Raw genomic sequence first — 22,789 nt, forward strand, 5'->3', positions numbered from 1 at the left:
TTTGCTGCTGTTTGGGGTTGGTAGATGCTTTCTTTGTGCTTTTTTGTTTTCCTGAGCTGGTTTTTCTCAGCTGTTCTGTCAGCTTTGCATTTTTTGGCTTCTGGTTTGCTTGCTTTTTCCCCTTTAAGCTTGTTCCTCTTTTCATCATTAAATAGACTTGATATTATAAACTAAATAATGGTGGTTTTTTTTTTTCTTGTTGTGGCTGGCCATATGACATCAGTTCTGTTTGGGATGTGTCCATTACACACAACCTCAGTCCCTTTGATGTTCCTTGAAGTTCATGGCATGCCTTTATGTTATGCCTGATTAAGCTGCCACCTTTCAGTCCTCAGACCCTGCAGAAGAAGCAGCTGAGCTTTAGCTGGCCTACCCTGAAATAATCAGCAAATTCAGCTGAAATTTTCTGGTGAGAACAAACCTAAAAGGCAGCCTTAGAAGAAGACAAATTCAAGTGATGCTTTTGCTGACTCTTCACTGTATCTTCTTATTTTGGTGTAAATCTACCTGGATCGACTTGGACAGCAATTGGGCAGAAACATCTAGGTTTAGTAGCAAAAGAACTACAATAAAACTCCTTTTTTTTTGTCATTAGAAGAGGTATACTAGAAAAATCTAAGAGTCTTTGGAGACTTTAGAAAGAGGTGAGAGAGAACAGCATTAGGGACTTGAACAACTTTGTTCTTCTCAGAAATGCAGGTGCAACTGTCTTGACAAATACCATAGTCCCATTTTACTTTTGACTTTCAGAGGTTTGTTGTAAAAATAGACTGAATTTTCACACACTATCAGGCCAGACATTTCAATCTAGAGGTATACACCTAAACTTCCTGAGTTACAGAGGCTTTTTTATTGTTTGCTTAGGAGAATTACAGTATCTGTTCACTTATGATATTAGTATTTCTATGCCATGGAAAGGCTTGGATAACATATACAGATTCCTGAAGCAACTTTACTGCAAAAAATAGAATGTTTGGGAATGTTTTGTCAGTTTTTCAATAGAAAATGAAGGTTAATCTGAGTATAGGCTCTAAAATACTTTCAATTTTAAATCATTAACTAAAGTGACATTTTGAATTTAAGTGAACCTACATTCTCCTTCTTCCTCATTGCTTCCATGCAAACAGAAGAGATCATATTTTTATTCATAATCAAAAATGGAAAGCCACTATATTCAATTACCTCAACTTGTTAAATGTACTACATATGCATGTATAAGTGGAACTTTCAGTCTAGTGGTAAAAAATAAATAATTATTTCCAGAATTTTAGAAATCTGATAGTCCAGTTCAATATTAGTAGTAATGGACATGAGAAAAATCTGTAGACAAACTAGGCAGGGCTAGATACAGGATGCAGGGCAAGATACAGGATTCTCTACATCTATAAATACATGAAAAACAGGCTGGTTTTGGGAAGAATTTATTTTAGACACTGAACAAAGCTTTGAGAGGGCAGAAATCGTAGTCATTGTTGGGATTTTTAGAGGCAGGCTGGAGTTAACTCAAATCTTGTAGTTTCTAGGTTTATAAATGTTAAAAATCACTCAATTCATCCCCCAAAATCTTGCTCAACTCTATTCCACAGAGAAAACAAAGTGCTCTGCATAGACCACTGTGTCCACACCCCTGTGTTCTAGGGCCTGGTTTCCCTAGGAATCGTCATGGAGCCTCTTGTACAGCACCCCACTCTTTGTTCACATGCTGGATCCAACAGTAATGTCAATTTTTTTGTTGTTGTTTTTCAGCTCTGAGGGACAACAGAATCGAGCTGGTGCGAGCGTCGTGGCACGAGCTGAGTATCAGTGTCAGCGACGTGTCCCTGTCGGACGAAGGGCAGTACACCTGCTCCTTGTTCACCATGCCTGTCAAAACTTCCAAGGCTTTCCTCACCGTCCTCGGTAAGCACACACTGAGCTGAGCAGAAAGAAGCAAGTGTTAAACTCCTCAGGCTCTGGCAAATTATGATAAGAATGAACTTTTCTAAGGCTTGGCAGAAGATAAATGTAAACGTCTGATCTGGTTTCCCCTGATGTTTATTGTTTCATAGTGCTGGGCTGAAAAATAACATGCCTCTTACTGTTTGCAGCGTGGCAGGATAATGAGTTAGGGAGCACACAAACACCACGGAACGAGTGCTCCATAAAATGGACATAACCTCTACGTCCCGAGCACCACCAGTGCACAGAAGGTGCATGTGTTCATCTCCTGACAATCTATTGGATAGGGCAAAGGGGAGAAAATCAGAAAGCATGAAATCAAAACGAGCTTTAGAGCTTTATCATTTTTCCTTAGCTGTGCATTTTTTTGGCTCATTCTCCTTTCTCTTTTTTTCTTTGGTCTATAAAGTGCAAATATTCACTGGGTTTGCCGCTTCTTTTATGCTTTATCCTCTAAGTGCTCTGCTGTTTTCCCCAATGGTTATAGATACACATAGAAAAGCAATAGATTTCAAGAGATGCCCAGGAAATAAAGTTTCTGCTCGAAGCTTTATATGATTCTCTGAATGTCAGTAGCCCAATCAGCCAAAATTGCTATAGTTCACTAAAACACACCTGCGAACCTAAGAGGCTATATGATTTTAGAGATTGATTTTTATTCTTTTTTTCCTTTTTTCTGTCCCTGAACATGACTCTGCCTCTCTTTTTGTTTTATTTTTATATGTGGATGGGCAGACAGTTGAATTTAATAGAACTAATGTAAGATATTCTCTGTGGCAGTAATATTCACATTAATCCAGCTAGGGAATTGGTTTTGTGCTTAGGATATGAAATACATCTCCCTTTCAGTCCCTGTGAGACTATTTTACAAAAATCTTCACAACTTTGCCATTAAGGACAAAAAGTACCCACTCAAAGCAAAATATTCTGGAATAGCGACTGCCTATTCTTAATCTTCTTTCTGTAGAGAGGCATTTCATGATCTAAACTATTGAGGAGTGCACCAGTTTGACCTTTTAAATGGCAGAAGGACATAGGTGTTACAAAGACAAGAAAACCCCCAAAATATCTAGGCAATATTTATTAATAAAAGTAGCTTGATCCTTAACAGTCCTTTAAGCTTGACCTTCATTTTAGGGGAGGGTTTCATGAAATTTTCCCAACATCATTTACTTACCTTCCAAGAGAGAAAGCTGCACAGTTTAGGATTCCTGCCTTTTTTCATTTTGTATTTGTAATTTCCTATTTCAAAGGAACCTTTTAAATTCCTAAAACATTTTCTGCTGGAGAAGGGGATCTTTGCCACTGAAGTGTATTGCATCTTTTAATCAGATAAACTATCCTTTTATGTACTTATAATCTCTTTATTGACTGCTCTGCTTTCAATTAGAAAATTTAAGTGTCAGGGTATTGTAGTAGACACAATTTTCTGTCCTGAAAGAGAGGACTAGGTTTATTAAAGAGATGAACTATGCAATAGGTGATGCTGCTTTGCTTTTATGTACATAATTTGTCATTTTGGAAAAGAGATGTAGAAAAACTGAATTATTAAATACAGGGCACAGGATCAATTATTGTGACTTGAGCCCTTGATCTTGCCACAAATGTGAATGCACCAAAGCAGTGTAGCTGCAAGATATAACTGACATTTTTGGAGATTTTTAAATTACTGTCATCAGTATTACTTTAAAGTAAGTTATTCTTGTGTCTTTATAAGTTAAATGGATTTATGCATGCATGCATGCAGTGATCAAAACTTTCCCAATTTTCTTTGTGTTTTCTTTTTTGTTGGTTTTTTTTGTTTGTTTGTTTATTATTTTTTGGGTTTTTTTGTTGTTATATCTTCCATGGTTCATTAAAAAACAGCCATTTCCATATTGAATATTATGTGTATGGTATGTCCAAATCATAGGATCTGCTCTGAAGAACTTGTATACAGCAGAGGACTCTCCACAGTCGGTGGAGCTGTGATTATACCTCTTGGTGTTTTGGTTTTGTTTCTCTGAAGATAAAGTGACTCCAGTATTTATTTTCACCTTCCCATTTCCCTGTTTCTTTCTTTATTAAAGTCTTCATTATTTAGGTGTAAATATCTGTTCTCAACTTAGGTCAGTTCAGCTTTTTGTTGCCAGTTTAACGTTTAATTTTCACAGCTGTGCTTCTAATGTGCTTTGTCATCCTGCTTGCTGTGCTGAGCAGTTTAAATATTGTAACAAGTCAGACCTGCATGCAGAATATACAGAGATAAGGTATTTATTAAAATTCAATCTGTTTCTCTAGAAAATTAGGTAATTCCTGCTTTCTCTATTTATTTAGAATCAGCTACCATTCAGATTGATGGATAATTTACAATAGGAAAAAGGTTTAACTGACAAGGCACGAGGAATTGATCATCCTGTTTCCAGAATTTAGAGCATATGAAGAAGTTAACTTTAAATTGGTCATGCATTCATGGCAGCAGCTGGCACTATCAGAGACATTCTGCTTGTTTGCTTGTTAGGTGTTCCTGAGAAGCCACAAATTACTGGATTTACCTCACCAGTTATGGAGGGAGAGAGGATGCAGCTCACTTGCAAGACATCTGGTAGTAAGCCAGCAGCTGATATCAGATGGTTCAAGAACGACAAAGAAGTTAAAGGTATTTAAAAGGATTTTGGTGTCATTTGGTCCAATTGTCAGGCATATCCATTCTGTAGAATTATGTTGGTTTTTTTTTTTTTAATTTATGTTTATAAAGTTGCTCCTATTGGGTCATGAAACAAGTAGGGGATAGTACACAGATGAAGAATTGTACAAAGAAGTGGTCATATAACCATCTTTTTATTGTTTTTTCAAACAGTAAAAACTGATGTTTTGGATTGCTCAGAACTCTGTGCAGCATAATAAAGTCAACTGTGAGGTTTCATAGAGAAATGTTTTCTGGATTATTATCACAGTCAGAACCACTCATCCCTGATATTTTCCCTTTTCATTTCTCTTTTGCCATTCCAGCACGGGGTATGTCTGATTTAGTTAATTCCCAGATTTAGGTTACACTCCCCTAAAAAATGTGACCAGATGAGGCAGAACCATCTATAGCAGACAGAGAATGCACTTCCCTTAGGAGACCTATGGAGCCTGCTCTGGTGAGGAAGTGCCAGGTTGTAGCAAATGAGAGAATCTCAGCAATGAGCAAGCTCCAGCTGAGGCAAGGATGCTGACAGTCTTCAGCGAGGAGGAGGAGAAGATGGACTTTAAAGGGGATCAGTAAAACTTCCCAGGGGCTGGGGGGAGTTGGACAAAGTCTGCTGTAGCTGAAAAGCCATGGAGTGACTAAAACCAAAGCTGACAGCAAGGCTTTGCCTTCAAGGATGCAGCGAGCTAGGAATGAGCTGCATATAAAAAGCTGTTTATTTCCTTTCCATCTTCTCTTTCACTTGGTATGTTCTTTGCTGAGAGCTCAGTTTTCTACTCCATATTCTTAATAATGCTGGAATAGTTTTAAATCCTTGTTGGTGAATGAGTGAGTGAAGAGAGATTCCTAGTGCAGAAGGCTGTCACAGCTCCAAGCCAGCTGAGGTGCCCATTTTAAAGTAGATAGATAAAAAGGATAAGGTATTGGTATTTATTCATATCATCTCTATTCATTCTGCTATAACACCAGATAAATAAATGATTCAAAATCCACCTTTTCTGTGCAGCTTTAAAAAACAAAAACAAACAAAAAACCACCCTTCATTTATCTAATTTGTCTAATATTTTGGATTTCATTACCTCAATATACTGCCTCAAGCAAAGTTTCAGAGTTAATTACAGAACCATTTATCTTCCATTCCAAGTGCAATGTGCAAAAGCAGAGCTCTGGTATAAAATTGGTAAATAAAGGAGATTGTAGATGATTGCCTATAAAATTGGTAAATAAAGGAGATTGTAGATGATTGCCTAAAGAATCCTGTTCATTCTAGAGATGTTCTTATATTTCTAATGAAATATAAGAGAATAGAGAATATAAGAAAATGAGAATAGTATTGAAAGGAACAAGCATTTTAGACTGGAATAATTTGAAATGTGTAATAAGGATAGAAAATGAGTAAACAGAGTAACAGTAAATGAGTAAACTGAGTAAATGATAAAAAATGAGTGAACAGAGATTCTTTTCAGTACTAGGAAATTTGAGGAAATTGATGAAAGAAAGGCAGCATCTAATCAAATGCAAGTAGAAAGAAGAATTAAAGAGCACAGCTAAGACACATGGCACAGCATAGATTGTGTCCTCCAGAAAAGATGCCATGATGAATATACAGATTGATAGCATGTTAAGATTGGAAATAACTCCAAACCATGTCAATACTATAAGATAAACACTGATACAGTTGGCCTAACAGCAAGGCCATATTTAAAATATGTTATTTTAAAAATTATGGTTTAAAATTTGGTGTAATACCTTTGCATTTCCTTCAGCTGACAAGTAATTGAAGCCAGCAAGAAATTTGTTGATTTGACTCTTTAACTATTTGACTCTTTATTTTTCTCAAGAGTTCCTAAAGGGATTTAAAAAAAAAAAAAAAACACAAAACCAAAAGGGGTTGGGGAAGAAAGGAGTATAAAAGGAGTATGAAAAAGAACAGTAATGAGGAAAAAAACCCTGACAACCAGAAATAGGAGGAAAGTACTGAGCACATTCATTTCAGTTCGGTTTTCTAGGTCTTCTGAAGAGCACATTGCCATTTCTCAAAGGTTAGAAATAAAATAACCTAAGCAGTCTGCAGTGGCATCAGCAGAAGTTACATTAGCTTTGTGCAGTGTAAAAGGTGAAATGATAAATCTGAGAAAATAGATATGAAATGATATGCTAATGCAACTGACATTAAAGGTTAGAAGTTCGTCTGTCTAGCACCAGTAAATCCAATTGTGTTCCACTGTATTATACATGCTGCAAACGAATATAAATGATGCACTGAGATCAGAGTTGCACCAAGGGGGAAAAAGCCACTCTAAAATTGTAGCTCCATTGCTATGACTCAAAAAAGGAATCATCATCTGATAAAGGAATAGTGTTTGATAAAGTAAGTGTTAGTAATGAGAGAGACTGAATGTGAAGCACTGGGTGCCACACATTTTAGTTTACTGTTCTGTCACTCATATATGCACCAATTTAACAAAGGGATCTGCAGTTTAGCATTCTGGTGACATTTCTGGAAGATTATTAAGAACAAAAATACTGGAGAAACTAAATGCAAATTTTTAATTTTGAAATTACCTATCTTTTTCAACAAAATTTGTTACATGCTCTTTGAACAAAATTATATAAAGAATTTTTTTTAGGCTTCAGGAGTACTTTGAATGGATTTTCTTTTTCTTTTTTTTTCTTTTCCTGGGTAGACCTGATTTTAAAACTAAATAAGATCATTGTGTTGCAACAGGTTTCGATACTTTAGATATTTAAAACTAAATAAGTTCATTGTGTTGCAACAGGTTTAGAATTTTAGTATACACAAAGATTTCAGAGAGGCATTGATCACTGTCTTGAGAACCCTCTAAAGCAAGGATGATTTTTTTTATTTTTTGATAATAAGGCCATTTCATGTCAGAAATTGAGTTTAAATGTAAACAATAATTATATCTGCCATGTAAAACCAAAAAAAACTGTCTTTTTAAAAGATGAGTATTTGTGTGTGTTACAGGTATGTGTCTTTATAAATACCTTGCAATGAGCAATAGATGATGGATATTCCATCATTTCCATTTATTATTTTCCCTATCAAACATCTACACTTATGAGATATAACCCTGTTTTAGTTGAGACAGCCACATTTGTATGTGCACCTGTCTGAAAGTCATGGGAGTGAGCCTGAAGCTGATCCCCAGGTTTCATTTGGCCCAACATCTATTCCAAGGTTAAATCAAGTGGCTAAAGGTCTTCTCCAATTCAGGTTTGAAAAGTCTCCCAGGACAGAGATTCCATAGAAGCCTTTCTGTCTGGGGTAGATTTTTCAGCATTCTAAAGCCCTCTTGTTTAGTGTTTTCATTATTTGTAGATATTTCATGATACATAATCCAGATTTATCTAGGTGTAATTTGTGTTTGTTGCCCATGAGCTTTTATTGTACACCTCTGAGGGCATTCTGGCTTTTTCTCTTTATGGCCATCATTGATTTACTTTAAAGCAACAGTTTGATCTGGTTTTAGTCTTCTCTTCCTCAGGTTAGATAATATCAACTTTCTTAAGATGTCTTGTACAGCTCCACTGACCACAGTGTTTTTCAACAGGTTTGTTGTACATTTTTTCTTCAGAAAGCAAGAACTGGGCCTGGTACTCTCAATGTAGCCATGCACGTGCCAAAGAGAGAAGGATCACTTCCCCTGACTTTCTGGCTGTGTTTTTACTAATGCAAGGCAGTGGGTTTTAGCTTTCAGCCCTGCAGGGACACTCTGTTCACTAATGTTCAACATGTCCTACTACCCCTAGGTCCTCCTCTATAAAGCTGTATCCCTTCAGCCTGTTCCATTACAGTGCTTCCCACACAAAATACTTGTGTCATGGATTTCTTTTCAATCTTTTCTTCAAGGGGATATTTAGAGAGAGAGGAGCAGCAAGAAAACTAATGAAACATCAGGTTAAAACTGACATATTTAAAAATTCTGTAAAATATCCTGAGTGATGGTAGCTCAGTAGCTGATCTCCACCATTCTTACATCCAGTTGGGTTTGCACTCAATTAGAACATACTACAATTACACCTTCATTTGCCATGAAGAAACATCTAAGAAAATACAGCTGGTAAGGAGCACAAGGTAAAAAATACCTGTTGGTGAGGATGCTAACAGTTTGTAGAATATTATCACTGCCCTTTTTGCAGAGGAAGTTTATTCTGAGAGTCTAACTCTTTCACACAATAAATAACTAGAGAGGGACTTCTCAACATCAATTTAGGAAATTACCCCCTTTAGTTTTTCTAAAGGATTAAAAATCCACAATTTTTCAATAAAATTAAAGTTGTTGATGTTTTCAGGAGCCTTCTGTCCACCACCTAAAGTCAGTAAGCAAAGGGATGTGCCCATTACTTATAAGCAGAATGTACCTATATATATTAATATATAATATTAATATTAATATATGTTACTTATATATATTTAATAATATATGTTACTTATATATATATTTAATAATACCTTATTATTAAATATGGAAACCTAACTCTGGGAACAATATCACATGTGTTTGCTTTAAATATTAGTGAAGACACATGTTGTTTGGTTATAATAACTCTGCTTTAGCTCTGGTCAATATGTCTCTTACCTACTAATCCCTAAATATTAATAGTGACCATGGCAGAAATGGAAATCTTTTAAAGCTTAGCAGCAAACAGGCATAAAAATTCTGGTATGCAAGAAATAATTATTTTTTAGGGAGGAATGGAAACTGTATAACTACACGGTGTCCTTGTCTGTCTGGAGACAATGATAAAGACCACCTCTCTGAAGTCAGAGGTATTTTTAATCTAAAACTATGTAGCTTAAGCCATTGAAGATTTGCTTTCTAAAATTGATATTTCATGGAAATTTTATTTAGGTCATTCTGTTCTCTAATGGGATTTAGTATAATTTGTAAACCTGAAACCTCTCACTTTTTTTAGGGCACAGAGGACATATGAAATCTCAGTGTAATTTAATATATATGTTTAAGTATTTATAGATGTCTTTTCAAGCTTTCACTGCAATAAATCAATATAACAAGCTTACCATTTTTTCTGAAATAAACTAAAATCAATAAGTATCACAAGTAGTTGGGAACCAAGTGAAACAATTCTAAAGTATGTGCAAGAAGATCTCATGTTCCAGTTAATACATTCAGACATTTTAACTCAAATACTCAGTCTTTTGGATCTTCATTTCTGATCTAGCATGTATTTTTTACAGCAAAATGTTCTGAATGTGAATCTTAACCTTGAGCTGAGATGATGCTTCCTAAGCATAGCTGAAAACTCCCTCCACTGCATAGTCTGTGCTGAAAACTAAGATTTTTAACTGGATCTGCAAGTATCATGTATCAAGTCAATTTAGAATGGTGTAAAGCAGTGAGTGGAAGTTCTCTGCAATAATCTTATTTCTGGTCTTCTTGGGACTCGTTTGTATATTCCAGTAAATCCTATGACATGCTCTATTTACAGTTGTTTACTACCATTGATGACTATACCTGGCTTTATTAGTAAATTAGCATAATTCTAACCAAACACCAGAATAAGCAATGAATAATGTAAGCAAAGGATGAATCTGACTGTGTGCAATTAGCTTCAGTAATATCCATGTATTGCATTACTGTGAGAGGCTGTAAGAATGGACTTAGGAAATTTACTGTTCAGTGACACTGTGAAATGTAAGGTGATGAGGGTGGGACAAGGTCACAATCTTTTCTGGTGACCTACAGAGAACATTTATATCTAATATGGACCTAAACATTTAAGAGGTAATAATGAATGGAATTTCTGTTTGAATGCAGTGTCATGGAACCAGTTTTAAAATTTTCTCTTTCAATATCTATCTGCTATTCTCACAATGACAGCAAATTGAGGAATAACTGCAGTCTAATTACTTTTATATTAAAGAGACCAACAATAAAAGATGGGTTTTTTTTTTCCAACCACTGTGATAGAAAATTTAGCTGTCTAATGCTGGACTACTTTTTTGCAAAAAATATTGTAAAGATAACTAACTGTTTATTCTTTCTTTCAGATGTTAAATATGTAAAAGAAGAAGATTCAACTCGTAAAACATTCACAGTCAGCAGCACGCTGGATTTCCTAGCAGATCGCAGTGATGATGGTGCAGTTGTAAGTTGCAGAGTAGATCATGAGTCCCTAAACTCTACACCTCAGATAGCAATGCAGGTTCTAGAAATACACTGTAAGTAATACACATTATACATGCTTGCTTTTATAGTTTTGTTTTGTTTCGGAGTGTCTGTTGGAGCAAAGTTCTCTGGTATTTTGCAGATAGATAACACCAATTTCTTTTAGCCAAATTCTGTGGTTTGTATTTGATTGGTGGGGTGTGTTTTTTAATTTATTTTTACAGGATTGACTCAAAAAAGTTTATAGAAAGCTTAACATTGAGAGCACTGTGGGACTGAGTTCTTGGTTTTATTTGAGAAGTAGGGGAAAGAAAATGCATTTGTCTTTTTTGGTTATCACTGAAGCAATGTAAATGGGTTATTTAACATCAAGAGCATCCTAATTCAGAGTTTTCCTTGAAAGTTTCTAGAAACTTGAAACAAGGGTATAAATAAATAAAGTTTGTAGCAGATTGCCTCGATGACACTGAATCCTACTAAAGAAAATCACTAGCATTTTTAATAGCACAGACTCAGGAAGAAAAGCTCTTTAAGATTTATTTTTAGGCCTGGCCCACAGAAGTTGTTAATCTAGGTAATCCAAACTTCAGTTGTATTACATCTTTATATATTGGCTATTTTTTTTCTTTCAAACAGCATTTCTGGACATGATGTTTTCCACAGTGCATTGTTCCAAAGTTGAACGAATCTGGTTTTCTGTGTGCTCTATTCTGAAGTCAAATTGTCCTTTGAGTCAGTGGGTTTTGGTCTCTTATAAACTGTGAGAGACACCATCAGCTGACCTTTTCATATTCACGTCTGTTATATCCACCATATTTTGGGGTCCAGCTGTTTTTGTTTTTTTCTGGAGAACGTGTACATATCATTGCCTAGCTAGCAACAGCAGGCATCTGCAAAATGTCAGACCAAGAGAAGGCAAAAGATCTTTCATGAATCTCTTTCTAGGCCAGGTACAATCAACTTAAGCAGACAAGGTTGTCCCTGAAGCAGGCAAGTGTTCAGTGACTGCAACCAGTTCCAGAGGAACCATGTCAAGGACTGCTGCCATATGTAACTTGTTTATAAGCAGGGATATTTCTATCAACAGGAATATTTCTATAAGCATCTAAGACTTGCAGCACATGTAAGATGCAGGAATGGCAAAAGCACTCTGTACACAGAAGCTGACAACTTTGCTAAAAATGCCATCTGCAAAAAAAAAAATCTGAAAATGAAGAGAATGTGGATTAGCATATGTGCTGAAAATGTTTTCTGAAACATTCTAGCCATCATTTTACTGAGGGAGATCAGGGCCTTTCTTCACCAAATGGCTGTTAAACACCTCTCCTAATATATTCAAATACATCTGTGCTGGAGACATGAATCCCTAACAACTTTCTTTCCTTGAATTCTAAATTGCACAGCCATCAGCCACTGAACTCGCCCATGTCTTCACTTCCTAATTCTTTGCTCTTTCTTCAGTGCCTTACTCAAGATGTTGGCACCACAGGAGATGAACCAAATTTAATGGAACACTAGATGCAGAAATTGGACAGCTAAAAGAGTTTAAAATGGCTGCAATGTAGTGTAATGTGCCTGCAAGTAAAGGCAGGGCCCTGGTTTGCATGAGCCTCATAAGGCAAAAAAGCCTTTTTGTGGCCTCTTGTATATAAAACTTCCTGAATATTTGTTGTTCCCTCCCAGTTTGCACCCCTGTAGCGAGGCACTTCCTTGCTAAATAGCAGTGAGGTGCATCTTCCTCTATGCTTGTTTCTTCAAATTTTGAACAAGACCCTTCTCCCTCTTCTCTGGCCTCACTGAAGTTCTCTGACAAGGTCAGACTGCACTGGGCATTTCAATTACTGGTGTGCTTTATGTTAGTGCCCCCTCGGACTGCCAGCTTATCAAAAGCCATAATGCACAAGTAATTGTTCTCTATCATTCTCGTTTGCTCCATTAATTTTCCACCAATCAATTTAATACTCTCTAGCACTGCTATGGAGTTGTTATACATAGAAAGAGAAGTGATAAATGTGCCAAAAGAAGCTGAAGTTTAGGGCAGAGCGTGGAAGAAACATTTAAAGCTATGGAGAAAGAAGTATTCTGTTATTGGTGACAAGAAGACTGAGATCAGTCTTTTGTTGTCCTTGTCCTTGCCACCTATATTTCCATGGTCAGCATACTCAGAAATCATAATGCTGGTCAAATTTTGAAAGGAAACTTTACAAAAAGAGAAGATTCAAGGAACTGATGATATTTTTCATCAGAGAGCCTTAAAGGAAAAAGAGATGTGAAATTATTCACTGGAGCAATCCCAAATACTCCAAATGGAGTACATTACACTGGAATTGGGCTCCTTGATTTTATTCTCCTTGTGTTGCTCACTGTTGTCATGGATATTACTGCAGCCAGTGGAAGCTGGGGTTTTTTTCTGTCGGCCCATAAGATTTCAAACATATAAAAGTCATCCTGTTTGTATCAACAAGAATCATGCTCACAGGACCCTGTGTGGAAGCTGATCCAACATATATCCTCAATGCCACCTTGCAGCAGGGTGAAAATAGTGCTGGCAAAGTTGATGAATTATGGGACCTCAAAGTCAGGAGAATCTGTTAATCTGACAACCTGTAGGCTCCAAAATCACAACCAAGTTAGTGTGGCATTGCCACATGCTCTTAATATCCCAGAGATCTATAAAATTAGCAGACAACTGTGAGAGAATGATAAGCAAGCCTCTTAAAAAGGTCAAACAGAACAGCACAGGTGAGCATCAGTTTGGCAGGGAATGAATGTACAAAGATGAGGCATCACTCACTAGAACTGCTCTTGAGTTTTAAATTCCTTCTTAAAATCTGAAAAGTTAAAACATGGATGCTCCTCATGAATTATCAGTGTATCATAGCCAGTTAGAAGGAAAGGGCAATATGAACTTGTCTAGGCATTTCTGCCCTGTATAATTATGCTTGAATGTTGAAAAGCCTGCTTTGTTTCAAGCAACTGGCCCCTGACAATGGACAAAATTTGTGGCTCCATCAAAACAAACAAACAAACCAAAAAGCAAAGGAAAATAGAAGAGAACAGTAGGAAGTGCAGGATTTTGTTTGCATCCAGTGGGTCATAGGTAGAGAAAAAAAGAAGCAAAATAATGGAATGAAATGACAGGTTTTGATATATGCCTAGTGAAAGATAGAATAAAATTAAATCTGCCTTAGATGCTGGGACTATATGAAACAGACTGTATGAAACAGATATTTGTAATTAGTCCATGGAGAGATGTAGATAGAAGTGCTTATGAGTCCACACAGCTGTTTTTATCATCAGCTTTAGTAGGAAGTCAACTTAACAAAATGAAAGCCATCAGATATAGAATATGTTTATTCCCTCATCTTCCCCTTGCACAAATCTTGTCTTTTATTATTGTGATAGAGAAATCAAATAAGCTTTCCCAGTAGTGCTACAGTGTATGAAATGAAGCTGAGGACTAAACTTTTACACTCAAAGTTTTTTTTATTTTCTATTATACATATTTATCTGTATGTGATAGAAATAGTGCCTAAGTTCTTCTGCTGCTCTTTGCTTTCCTTTCTTTCTTATAGTTCAGTCTGACAGTGGAGATAATCTTATTATTACTTTGAAGGAGAGAGTAAAAACTCTCCTTGTTTTTACAGGGCTTCACAGATTAATTTTGCAAACTCAAAATATTAAAATAATAGGGGAAAGCATAGCATATCCCACTCCAGACTACAGGATAATTAGCTCCTCCAATCATTTGATTTATTTGCTGTAATTTATGTTATATCTCACTTGTGCTTAATCCTGTTCATCTGTATGTTGTGCTCTGTGCACTGCAGGGCAGTCCAATTGCCCAAGTCTTTCTGCTGTGCTGAAAGGTTGGGCTGTAATTTAGTTTCTGCTTGGCCAGCAGAGGTTTGTGGTAGCATGACACTGCTTGCTGAGTTTATTTTTCCTGTGACCCTTACTGTCAATAGCAAACCTAAAATAGACTTGTATCCCCTCTGGCTTTGCTCTGAAGTTTGCTTGTCAGCCCAGCTGCCACTGATTATTAGGAAGTGCTTCTTGTAAGTGATAAATACAAATCTCAAAGGGATACTTAATTTCATTGTTTACTTATGTTTTCAGACTAAACCAAGAATGTATTCTTTGTTCCTGTGTTAAAGAATGATGGGTACAGTGCTTCAATTTTGAAAGCTTCTCAGTACAATTTTTAAGAGATTGTCTCAGTCCTTATGCATGCTCCTGAAAAGACATTTTGAGGACATGTACAACTTCTGGTCCACAACTGGGAAGTCAGTGAATTCTTCTCATCCCTCCTCAGTGTTGCAGACATGTTGTGATTCCCAAAAGCAGCATCTTCTCTTCCTTCCAGGTCTTATCTGAGCAGAAACCAGCCAACGTGTTGCTTTGTACTGAACAGAGTGCCATAAAATTACCCAGTGATAATTACCTTACCTTAGTGAAGGTTCTCTGACTACAGTAAATTACCCAGCAGACCTCAGTAAAAATTAATTGTGTAAATCTACCCCAGAGGCTGCTTTTGAAGCCTTAAAGTGAAATCAAATCATTTGAACTTCAAACCTAATCATGGTGCTTCTAAAATGGCAGCTGCGATGTGATCCGTGCTAATGGACTCAGTGAGATTTTGCTTAAAAGCTGACCACACTCCCAAATGACAGCACTAATAAGCTAAATATGTGTTATGTAAAGAAGTGTCTAGAGAGGCAATTTTGAGTAAATTCCATATTGGCAGACACAGATGTGCAGTGAATTGTCGGCCTGACAAATCTATAGCCATCAGCTAACTTGCTTCCACAGGCTATTCCAACATGTTTGTGTGATAGGCACACTTCTTCTTTTGTGAGCTGTTATTAGATTCTTTTGCAATGAACATCTGGACTTGACTTTAAAATTAGGCAGCCATTCCATGAGAATGTTGGAATTTTTATCCTGGAAATAAAGGTATTGATTTTGCATTAAGTCAAGCAAGCCCTGGGAGTGCAGCAGGCTGCTGATCGGATCAGCCACGCGGTGGTGCGGCCGTGTAGAACACGGGGTGTCTGTGTGTGCACGTGTGTCTGACAGCACCCTGCCCCTCTCACTCCTGATGTAACAACAAATGGATGCCTCCCTGATGGCAAGATGGGTCCAGAATTTCTGCTGGTGCAAGCAAAGGCATTTCACCAAAGAGATCCCTGGTGCTCACTAGGAGGGTTTAGCACACTTTTTCTGCTTGGCTGCTCTCAAGTTTTTGTTGGAACAGAGTTTCTAAAATACAAATTCTGAACAAAAATGAGTAAAAACTGTGTGTGAATATATAAAAATTTATTAATTGTAGTATATAATGTACTGCACCTTCATATAGCACTACATGAAATAAGGCATTCTAAAAACAGGCAAGAAAAGAGTCGTGAATAATTGGGTGCTGGACTCTGTGTCTGTGATGAATGCCTAAAAGACTCAGAGCTGCCCATCAGAACAGTATATAGAGACAAAAAACCCTGTCTCCCTTAAGTCTTAATGTTAAATTCTAATGAATGTCACATGTTAAATATGTTAGTGGCTCTTCAAGGTGCCTGTCTCTACCCAGACTTGCTGACTTTTTGTAGCTCAAAAAGGGCAAATGTATGCCCATGCAAAAGCAAACAAAATGGGATACTTCTTAGCTATGATAAAATAGGGGAGGAAAGGAAAACTCTTCTCTCTTCCTTCTCTGTAGGCCTACATATGGTCCTTCAGTACTGTAAAATGTGTGCCACACATTCATTTTCTTTAAGCTGTGTGGCCATTTGTCTTTTTGAAGCTGATTCCAATTTTCTCTTCATGTGCTCCTTTCTTTCTCTTTACTTACTTTAGTTGTTTCCCCCCATTTTGTGCTTAAAAAAACATCTTTGCTTTTGCACTTTGGCATATCTCCTCTGATTTGCCTTTTTTTTTTTTTTCTTTTGATTTGTGGTATGTGTTTCCAGAATTCTCCCAGAGTTAAGTGACACCTATGCTTTAGGAACAAGGGCACATCTCCCTTTTTTTTTGGAAGCAGCTTTTATTCCCTAGGCAGAAAATAGGTTTTTCTGAAGTGAAGAAAATATGAGACTTAAAAGAAATTTCCTTCACTGATGCTCATCTCATTGGTTTCTGATCAGTCAGCAGAATTGGTCATTCTCATTTGCTTGTGACCATGTCTTCATTACACTGTATGACACCTCAACAGACACACTGGCTAGGAGTAAAATCTGGTAACAGTTGGTGTGATTACACACTGCCACAATCTGTGTATGGACAATCTGGCAAGAGATGCATCCCCAGATTCAGAAAATGCCATGTTAACTAGGATAATAAGGTGTCATAGCAGCACCTTCCATTTTTTTAATTTTTTTTTTTGAGCATCACCCCAAAATACTAGGTGAACTCAAACAAATAGCCTGTGTGTTGAGTCAGGAGTGTAAATAATTGCAATTCTTGTGAGAATTGAAGCTTCTTTTGATGTTGCCATGAGAGAAAATGTCTGTGTAACGATGACTTCAACCAATGAGTTTAACCATACAATTCTCGTATAACTTCTGATACAGTGGAAAGACCTGGGTTTTCCAGGCACATAATTCCCTAGAGTCACAAAAACAAACCAAACTCACCTGAGATTTGCACATCCAGGGCTTTGCAGTTCTCTATTTCAAACTAGCACGATTTATTCTCTTCCTACAACCATTTTACCATGGAATAATTTGAGTGGTTTGGAGCTGTGATACCTCAGAGACCTCTGGAACTTGTGGAAGGAGGCCAATATTTGAAGCTTGGTTCTTGTTGATTAAAGCCACCTTTTGTTCCAGCTTAAGAAGCAAGAGTGGGCTGTATTTTCTGTCTGATGTGCAGACAGGACCTTGGTCTCTCACAAAGCCTCCGATCACAGATGATCTCTGTAAGCCTAAGCAAGCAGGGATGTCCTTCACTTTAAGTGAAAACCTGTGAGCTGTTCAGGTTCCCGGAGAGCAGCTCATGAGGAAAAGCTGGACATTTTCAGCAATGTCTTCCTGAATCTGAAAGGAAATCAAACTTCTGAGCACTGTTCCTGCTTTTCTCTTTCACTGAAGATTTTGCTGGATTGCTGTGAGCTTGAGAAGGAGACAATTCTGGTGTCTTGCAGTTGACTCTCTCTGATTTAAGTTTATCCTCTTTACACGTCCAGGTTCCCACCCAAGACTCACCCATGTTGTGATACTCAACCAACCCAAACAGGTTTGGGTTTTGTTTTTTGTTTCATTTTTGTTCCTGAATTCGCCCTGTGAATGTTAATATGGAAAAAAAATACATCTCAATACAATACTTTGAGGACCAGCTGCCAGTCTATCTCCCTTAAAGTATAGAAACATACTTACCAGCGTAAGATGCAGATGAAAACAGTAATAATGAGAATGCAATTTAAAAGCTACAGTTTCAGTACTCTGCATCTCTTCATATTGAATGAAAAGTAAATAAAATATTAATCATATAGCTCAATAATTATGTAAGAACTTTGTTAATTAGTGCAGTTGCATTTATTAAACTTTTCATACTGGTGAATGCTTGAAACAAATGAAACTTAAAGGATAGTTACTGTACACAGAAAAGGATAATATCTGTGAACAGAAAAGTTCACTGCTACAATTTGCATGTTTAAATGAGATCAATTAGGTTAATGATGGATGAAAATAAGAAATCCATTATTTAAATGCAAAATAATTCATAAACTTGTAAGTCCATTTACTGCCAAACTTTCATCTTTCAAAGGGGATGTCCAGTTCAAAGGGTTAATGTACAATCCTGACCTTTACCATCTGGAGGTTTATGTTCAAATATGGTTTGCAAGTGAAATAAAATCTAATTTGTTTCTCTGTAAAATCTTATGTAGAGAATCCACAGGGTGGCTTGTCTACTCTGATAAAACCTTTGAAATCTGGTGTGGGCAGGATATTCCATGTGCCTGTTGTGTGACTGAGAGGGCTCCAGAAGGTTTTAAAGGAAGTTTGGGAGGGAGAGTTTAATAATATTAAAAGCAGGAAAGACTAGCAAGCAGGTGAGACAGTCTGGAGGAAAAGATAAAACAAATTTAGAGATCATTACCAGAACCACCCAAGGAGGAGAAGTTTGCCATTCACGAGGGTGGGATGAATATTTGCAAGAAGCAAATCAAATTTTCGTTTTCTGATGCTACTGCTTAATTATTTTTATATAGACTAAACTTTTATAGAGTCTAATATCTGATATGCATGTCAGAGAAAGGACTGAAGAGATATTTGGAAATTCTGAGCATCCAGAACTCTTATTTCACTTCTCTAACAGTTATGGATGTGCTACAGTTCTTAAGCCATATTCAAGATGATTTAAGTCAGACACAACAGAACAATGAAGGCTTTAAACAAAAGAATCTGAGAAAGCAGAAGATAAAGTTACACTGAAAGGTCATGCACTCTCTCAAAGTTCAGCATTTCTTTATAACGTGGTTTAGGCAGAAGACTTTTCTTTGTCTTTTTCTCCTTCTCTTAACAGAAAAAGTGAGATAAAACATAAATAAGTTGGAGAGAGCACAGTGTAAGGCAATGGAGATGCTAAACGAAACAGATTTTACTGTTTACTCTGAAAAAGTGGCATGGCAAAAATAATTAAACAAGATGAAAGTTGTAAAACCAAGCTTCATCACTTGCATTCACTGGAGAAAACAGAACTGATTTGCAAAGAAAATATTGTTTCTACCATATCATTCATGTGTGGATGGGACTTAATGCATAATTCAGAAACCAGTGACCCATTTGAGAAGCCATGTAAAGGGGAGTGGCTGTTGTCTGGTGCTATCTCCATGGAGTGGCACACACTCAGAACTGGGGTGACAGTGCCACTCTGTCCTCCACTTAATTCAGCAGGGGCTACTGATGCGCTCACATTTATCTCTGCCTGGGTTAAGGCCAAACACAAAGTAGGTAAGAATGATCAAACAACACATTAGGTGACAAAGGTAGGGTAAATCTGTGAACATTGAAATGGAGCACAGGGGAACTGTGGAGCTTTGGTGTTGTACTTCCAGCTTCTTTTTCCCCTCCCAAAACCCCAAGCCACATGTTATGTACTACCACATTTCACATCCTTTATTGTGTTTCAGTAATTGTGGGGAAGGAGCCTGGCATGACCAGCAGGTGAGGTGCTGAAACAAGTCCAATGGATATCTTTAACAAACTACCACATAATCAATGCCCACAGAATTAGTAAGCTAAATGGTTTCCTGCCAGGTTGGTGCTCAAATTGAGGCATTCATGTAATATGAGTGTCAGGAGGGAATATTTGACTGATCAATCTTTCTTTTCCCCCACATTGGCATCCACTTTGATGTTTTGCATCCAGGAGAGTGCATTTACACTCTTCTGTTACAAGCTGTTACTACTCTTTCCTACAACAAACATAATTTTTAAATAAACCAGATGAGATTAAGGATGACACAACAGAATTCATCAAAGAATCTCGGGTAACAAAGGGACCATATGCTGTTTCTGGTCCTGCTTAACTGTAAAGCAGTTTTAAAGGAGTACAAAAAGAAGACATTGGAATATTCATTTGGATATGGTACCAAGTATTCACTTCTCTCAAACCTATGTATTGAAGTACTATCATAAGGCTTAATTTCTCAGTGTTGTTGAATACTTTTATTGAAATTAAATGCCATTGTCGTGGCACAATTGCTTGAATGAGATTGACTCACCCACAAATATTACTAATTGAATAATTTTTCAGATACATAATATTGATTGTTTTTCTCTCATCCATTTAAGCAAGGAGTTATTCATTCTTTTCTGAAGCAGAGTATCAAACTTCCTGCATCTGCCAGGCTACTTTGGTGAAGTTACCAAGGCAGATTTGCACCTAAGTGCTTATTCAAGGCAGCAGTGCACAGACAGAAGCCATGCTGCTTGCCATTTACAAAATAAGCCAAATTTGGGGAAATGCTGATTCACAGCTGTAGGATGCACAGCTGGTAAGTGTAAAAGCTATTAAAAATGGTGAGCACTTGCACAGAGCTGATTAAAGTGCTCCTCTCTCCTCTTTCTCATCTCATTTAGGATATCCAATCTGATGCTTATTTTTGTGCATGCTGGAGTGGTTTGTCCTTGGAATTTACTTTTAAAGTCTCTTCTTTCCTAAGCTTATTTTCTTATATTTTTTAGAAATAAGAATGAAATTATATAGGACTACAGAATTTTCAATGAGCTTTGTAATTGCTATCCATGTATGAAAATTATATTCTCATGGTTTCTGAAGTGAAAAAAAAAGTTCCTGAAACTTCCCTGTGCTCACTCCAGTGCTAATTAATTTAGGAAGTAGATACATCATCATTTTCAGAGGTATCTGCTTATTTTATCTTTGCATCTGGAAAATGATGGAAAGGTTCCAAAGATATAAGAGAGAGAAAAAGCGCAATGAAAAATGTAGAAGGCTGTGACATAAATAGATTTCACAAACATGCATTTTGAAGAAAAACAGACAAAAATGGATAGACAATAAATGGATTAGTCTCTCAGGAAAACTTTTAAAATCTTATCATCTGGCAGCCATTTATTACCAGGCAGCAATAATCTTTTATTATCAGACTGTTAGATTTTTATAACATTTTTTAAAATTATAGCACCAGAACTGTTGTTGTGCACTGCCACACTAAAATATCTGAGAAATTTATGAAAGCTTTTCAGTATTCAGAAGGTTTGCAGTCATAAAATAAAACCATGAAGTAAAGACATGCTGTTGGTAGCTCATAATTTAGCTAAACCTTTAAGAAGAAAAATGTGTTGTAATGAACCAGTTATAGTAACTTGCAGTCTGGTACAAAGACAAAATGGTGGTTTGTGTTCAAATCAAAAGACAACAAGGTAAATATATTTATTAAAAATGGCATAGTAAATCTGAGTAGTATAGATCCAGGCAGGAGGTGCTGCTGCACAAGATCAAGTGATTAATTCAGAACTTGGAGTATTCTGGAAACAGTCAGTGGGTAATGGGAGGAAGGTGGGGGTTATCCTTTTCCTTGCCAGATGACCCAGCAGCCATGACATGGATGTTACACCACAGAAAAGGTCTGTGTGTTTTATCTGGGCTGCCTGGAGCTCAGCTGAGTATATTCTGAACTGGCAAGTAATTAATAAGACATGTTCCCTGTGTTGCTTAGGGTCCAGGAAGGTAAAACCTGGCATCCATGGGATGCTCAGTGATCACAGTGGGAAGAACTGCTCTGTCACACAAGCACAGCTTTCTTCCTGAATGGATCCTTCATCATATTCCACACTGTTGAATGCAGTGCTCAGCTAGGTTGTTAAACAAAGCTTTTACTTACTAGCAATACTTTTAAGGCTTTTAAATCATTGAGTATAGGAGAAAATTTCTAGTGACAAAAGGTAATTAAAACAATCCGCACATCATCCTAAAAGATGAAATAAGGAGGTGGTTTCAGTGCTTTTAGCAGGAGGAATGTAAGTAACACTTGTAGCAGATCCTGATATAACATGAGCGCTTGCTTCCCCTGACAAACACAGCCAGCAAAGTGTTTGCCCCTCCCTGGACCTTTCCTTTTGCTGTTAACATAATTTGCACTCAAACAGCCAATCCAGCATGGATCACAGGTTTCATTCCAACAAACTCGGCTTCTTGCTGCAGCTGGTGAGATGTTCATAACATAAACTACAGAGAGAGAGTCACTTTTAAAGGAAAGATGCATCAGAATCAAAGTATTCCAGCGGAGGCCTAGGGTCAAATGATGTTAATGAGCTGCTTTCAATTTTTTATGACACAATTAGGGACAGGATTGTTTCTGCCCTGGTTTTGAGATAGATGCCTGACAATTTGGCTGCATGGAAACTAATCAGTTAGAAGAGCCTTGTTTTGGAGGTTTAATATGTTTGTTGTAGTGCTATGTTGTGTAGAGCTGTTAAGTTTTTGTTCATCACGTGCAAATGTTTGACCAGCTGTGCTTCCTTTTTTCTACAGTTTTCACAAGGTTTAGCCCTTTTTACTAGAG

General features: G+C 37.0%; 1 protein-coding gene across 3 annotated transcripts in view; it reads left to right on the forward strand.

The window, feature by feature from the left end:
- Positions 1 to 22,789, forward strand: part of CADM2 (cell adhesion molecule 2) — a 586,546-nt gene that overhangs the window by 466,540 nt on the left and 97,217 nt on the right. For all 3 annotated transcript variants that reach the window (XM_036384807.2, XM_036384819.2, XM_036384813.2), the window contains 3 exons: positions 1,747 to 1,899; positions 4,439 to 4,576; positions 10,650 to 10,820. In XM_036384807.2, coding sequence (XP_036240700.1) covers positions 1,747 to 1,899; positions 4,439 to 4,576; positions 10,650 to 10,820 — 462 coding nt within the window. The remainder of the gene's footprint in view (positions 1 to 1,746; positions 1,900 to 4,438; positions 4,577 to 10,649; positions 10,821 to 22,789) is intronic.

Source organism: Molothrus ater, chromosome 2 (genome assembly GCF_012460135.2).
Source record: "Molothrus ater isolate BHLD 08-10-18 breed brown headed cowbird chromosome 2, BPBGC_Mater_1.1, whole genome shotgun sequence".
NCBI classification, from domain to species: Eukaryota; Metazoa; Chordata; class Aves; order Passeriformes; family Icteridae; genus Molothrus; species Molothrus ater.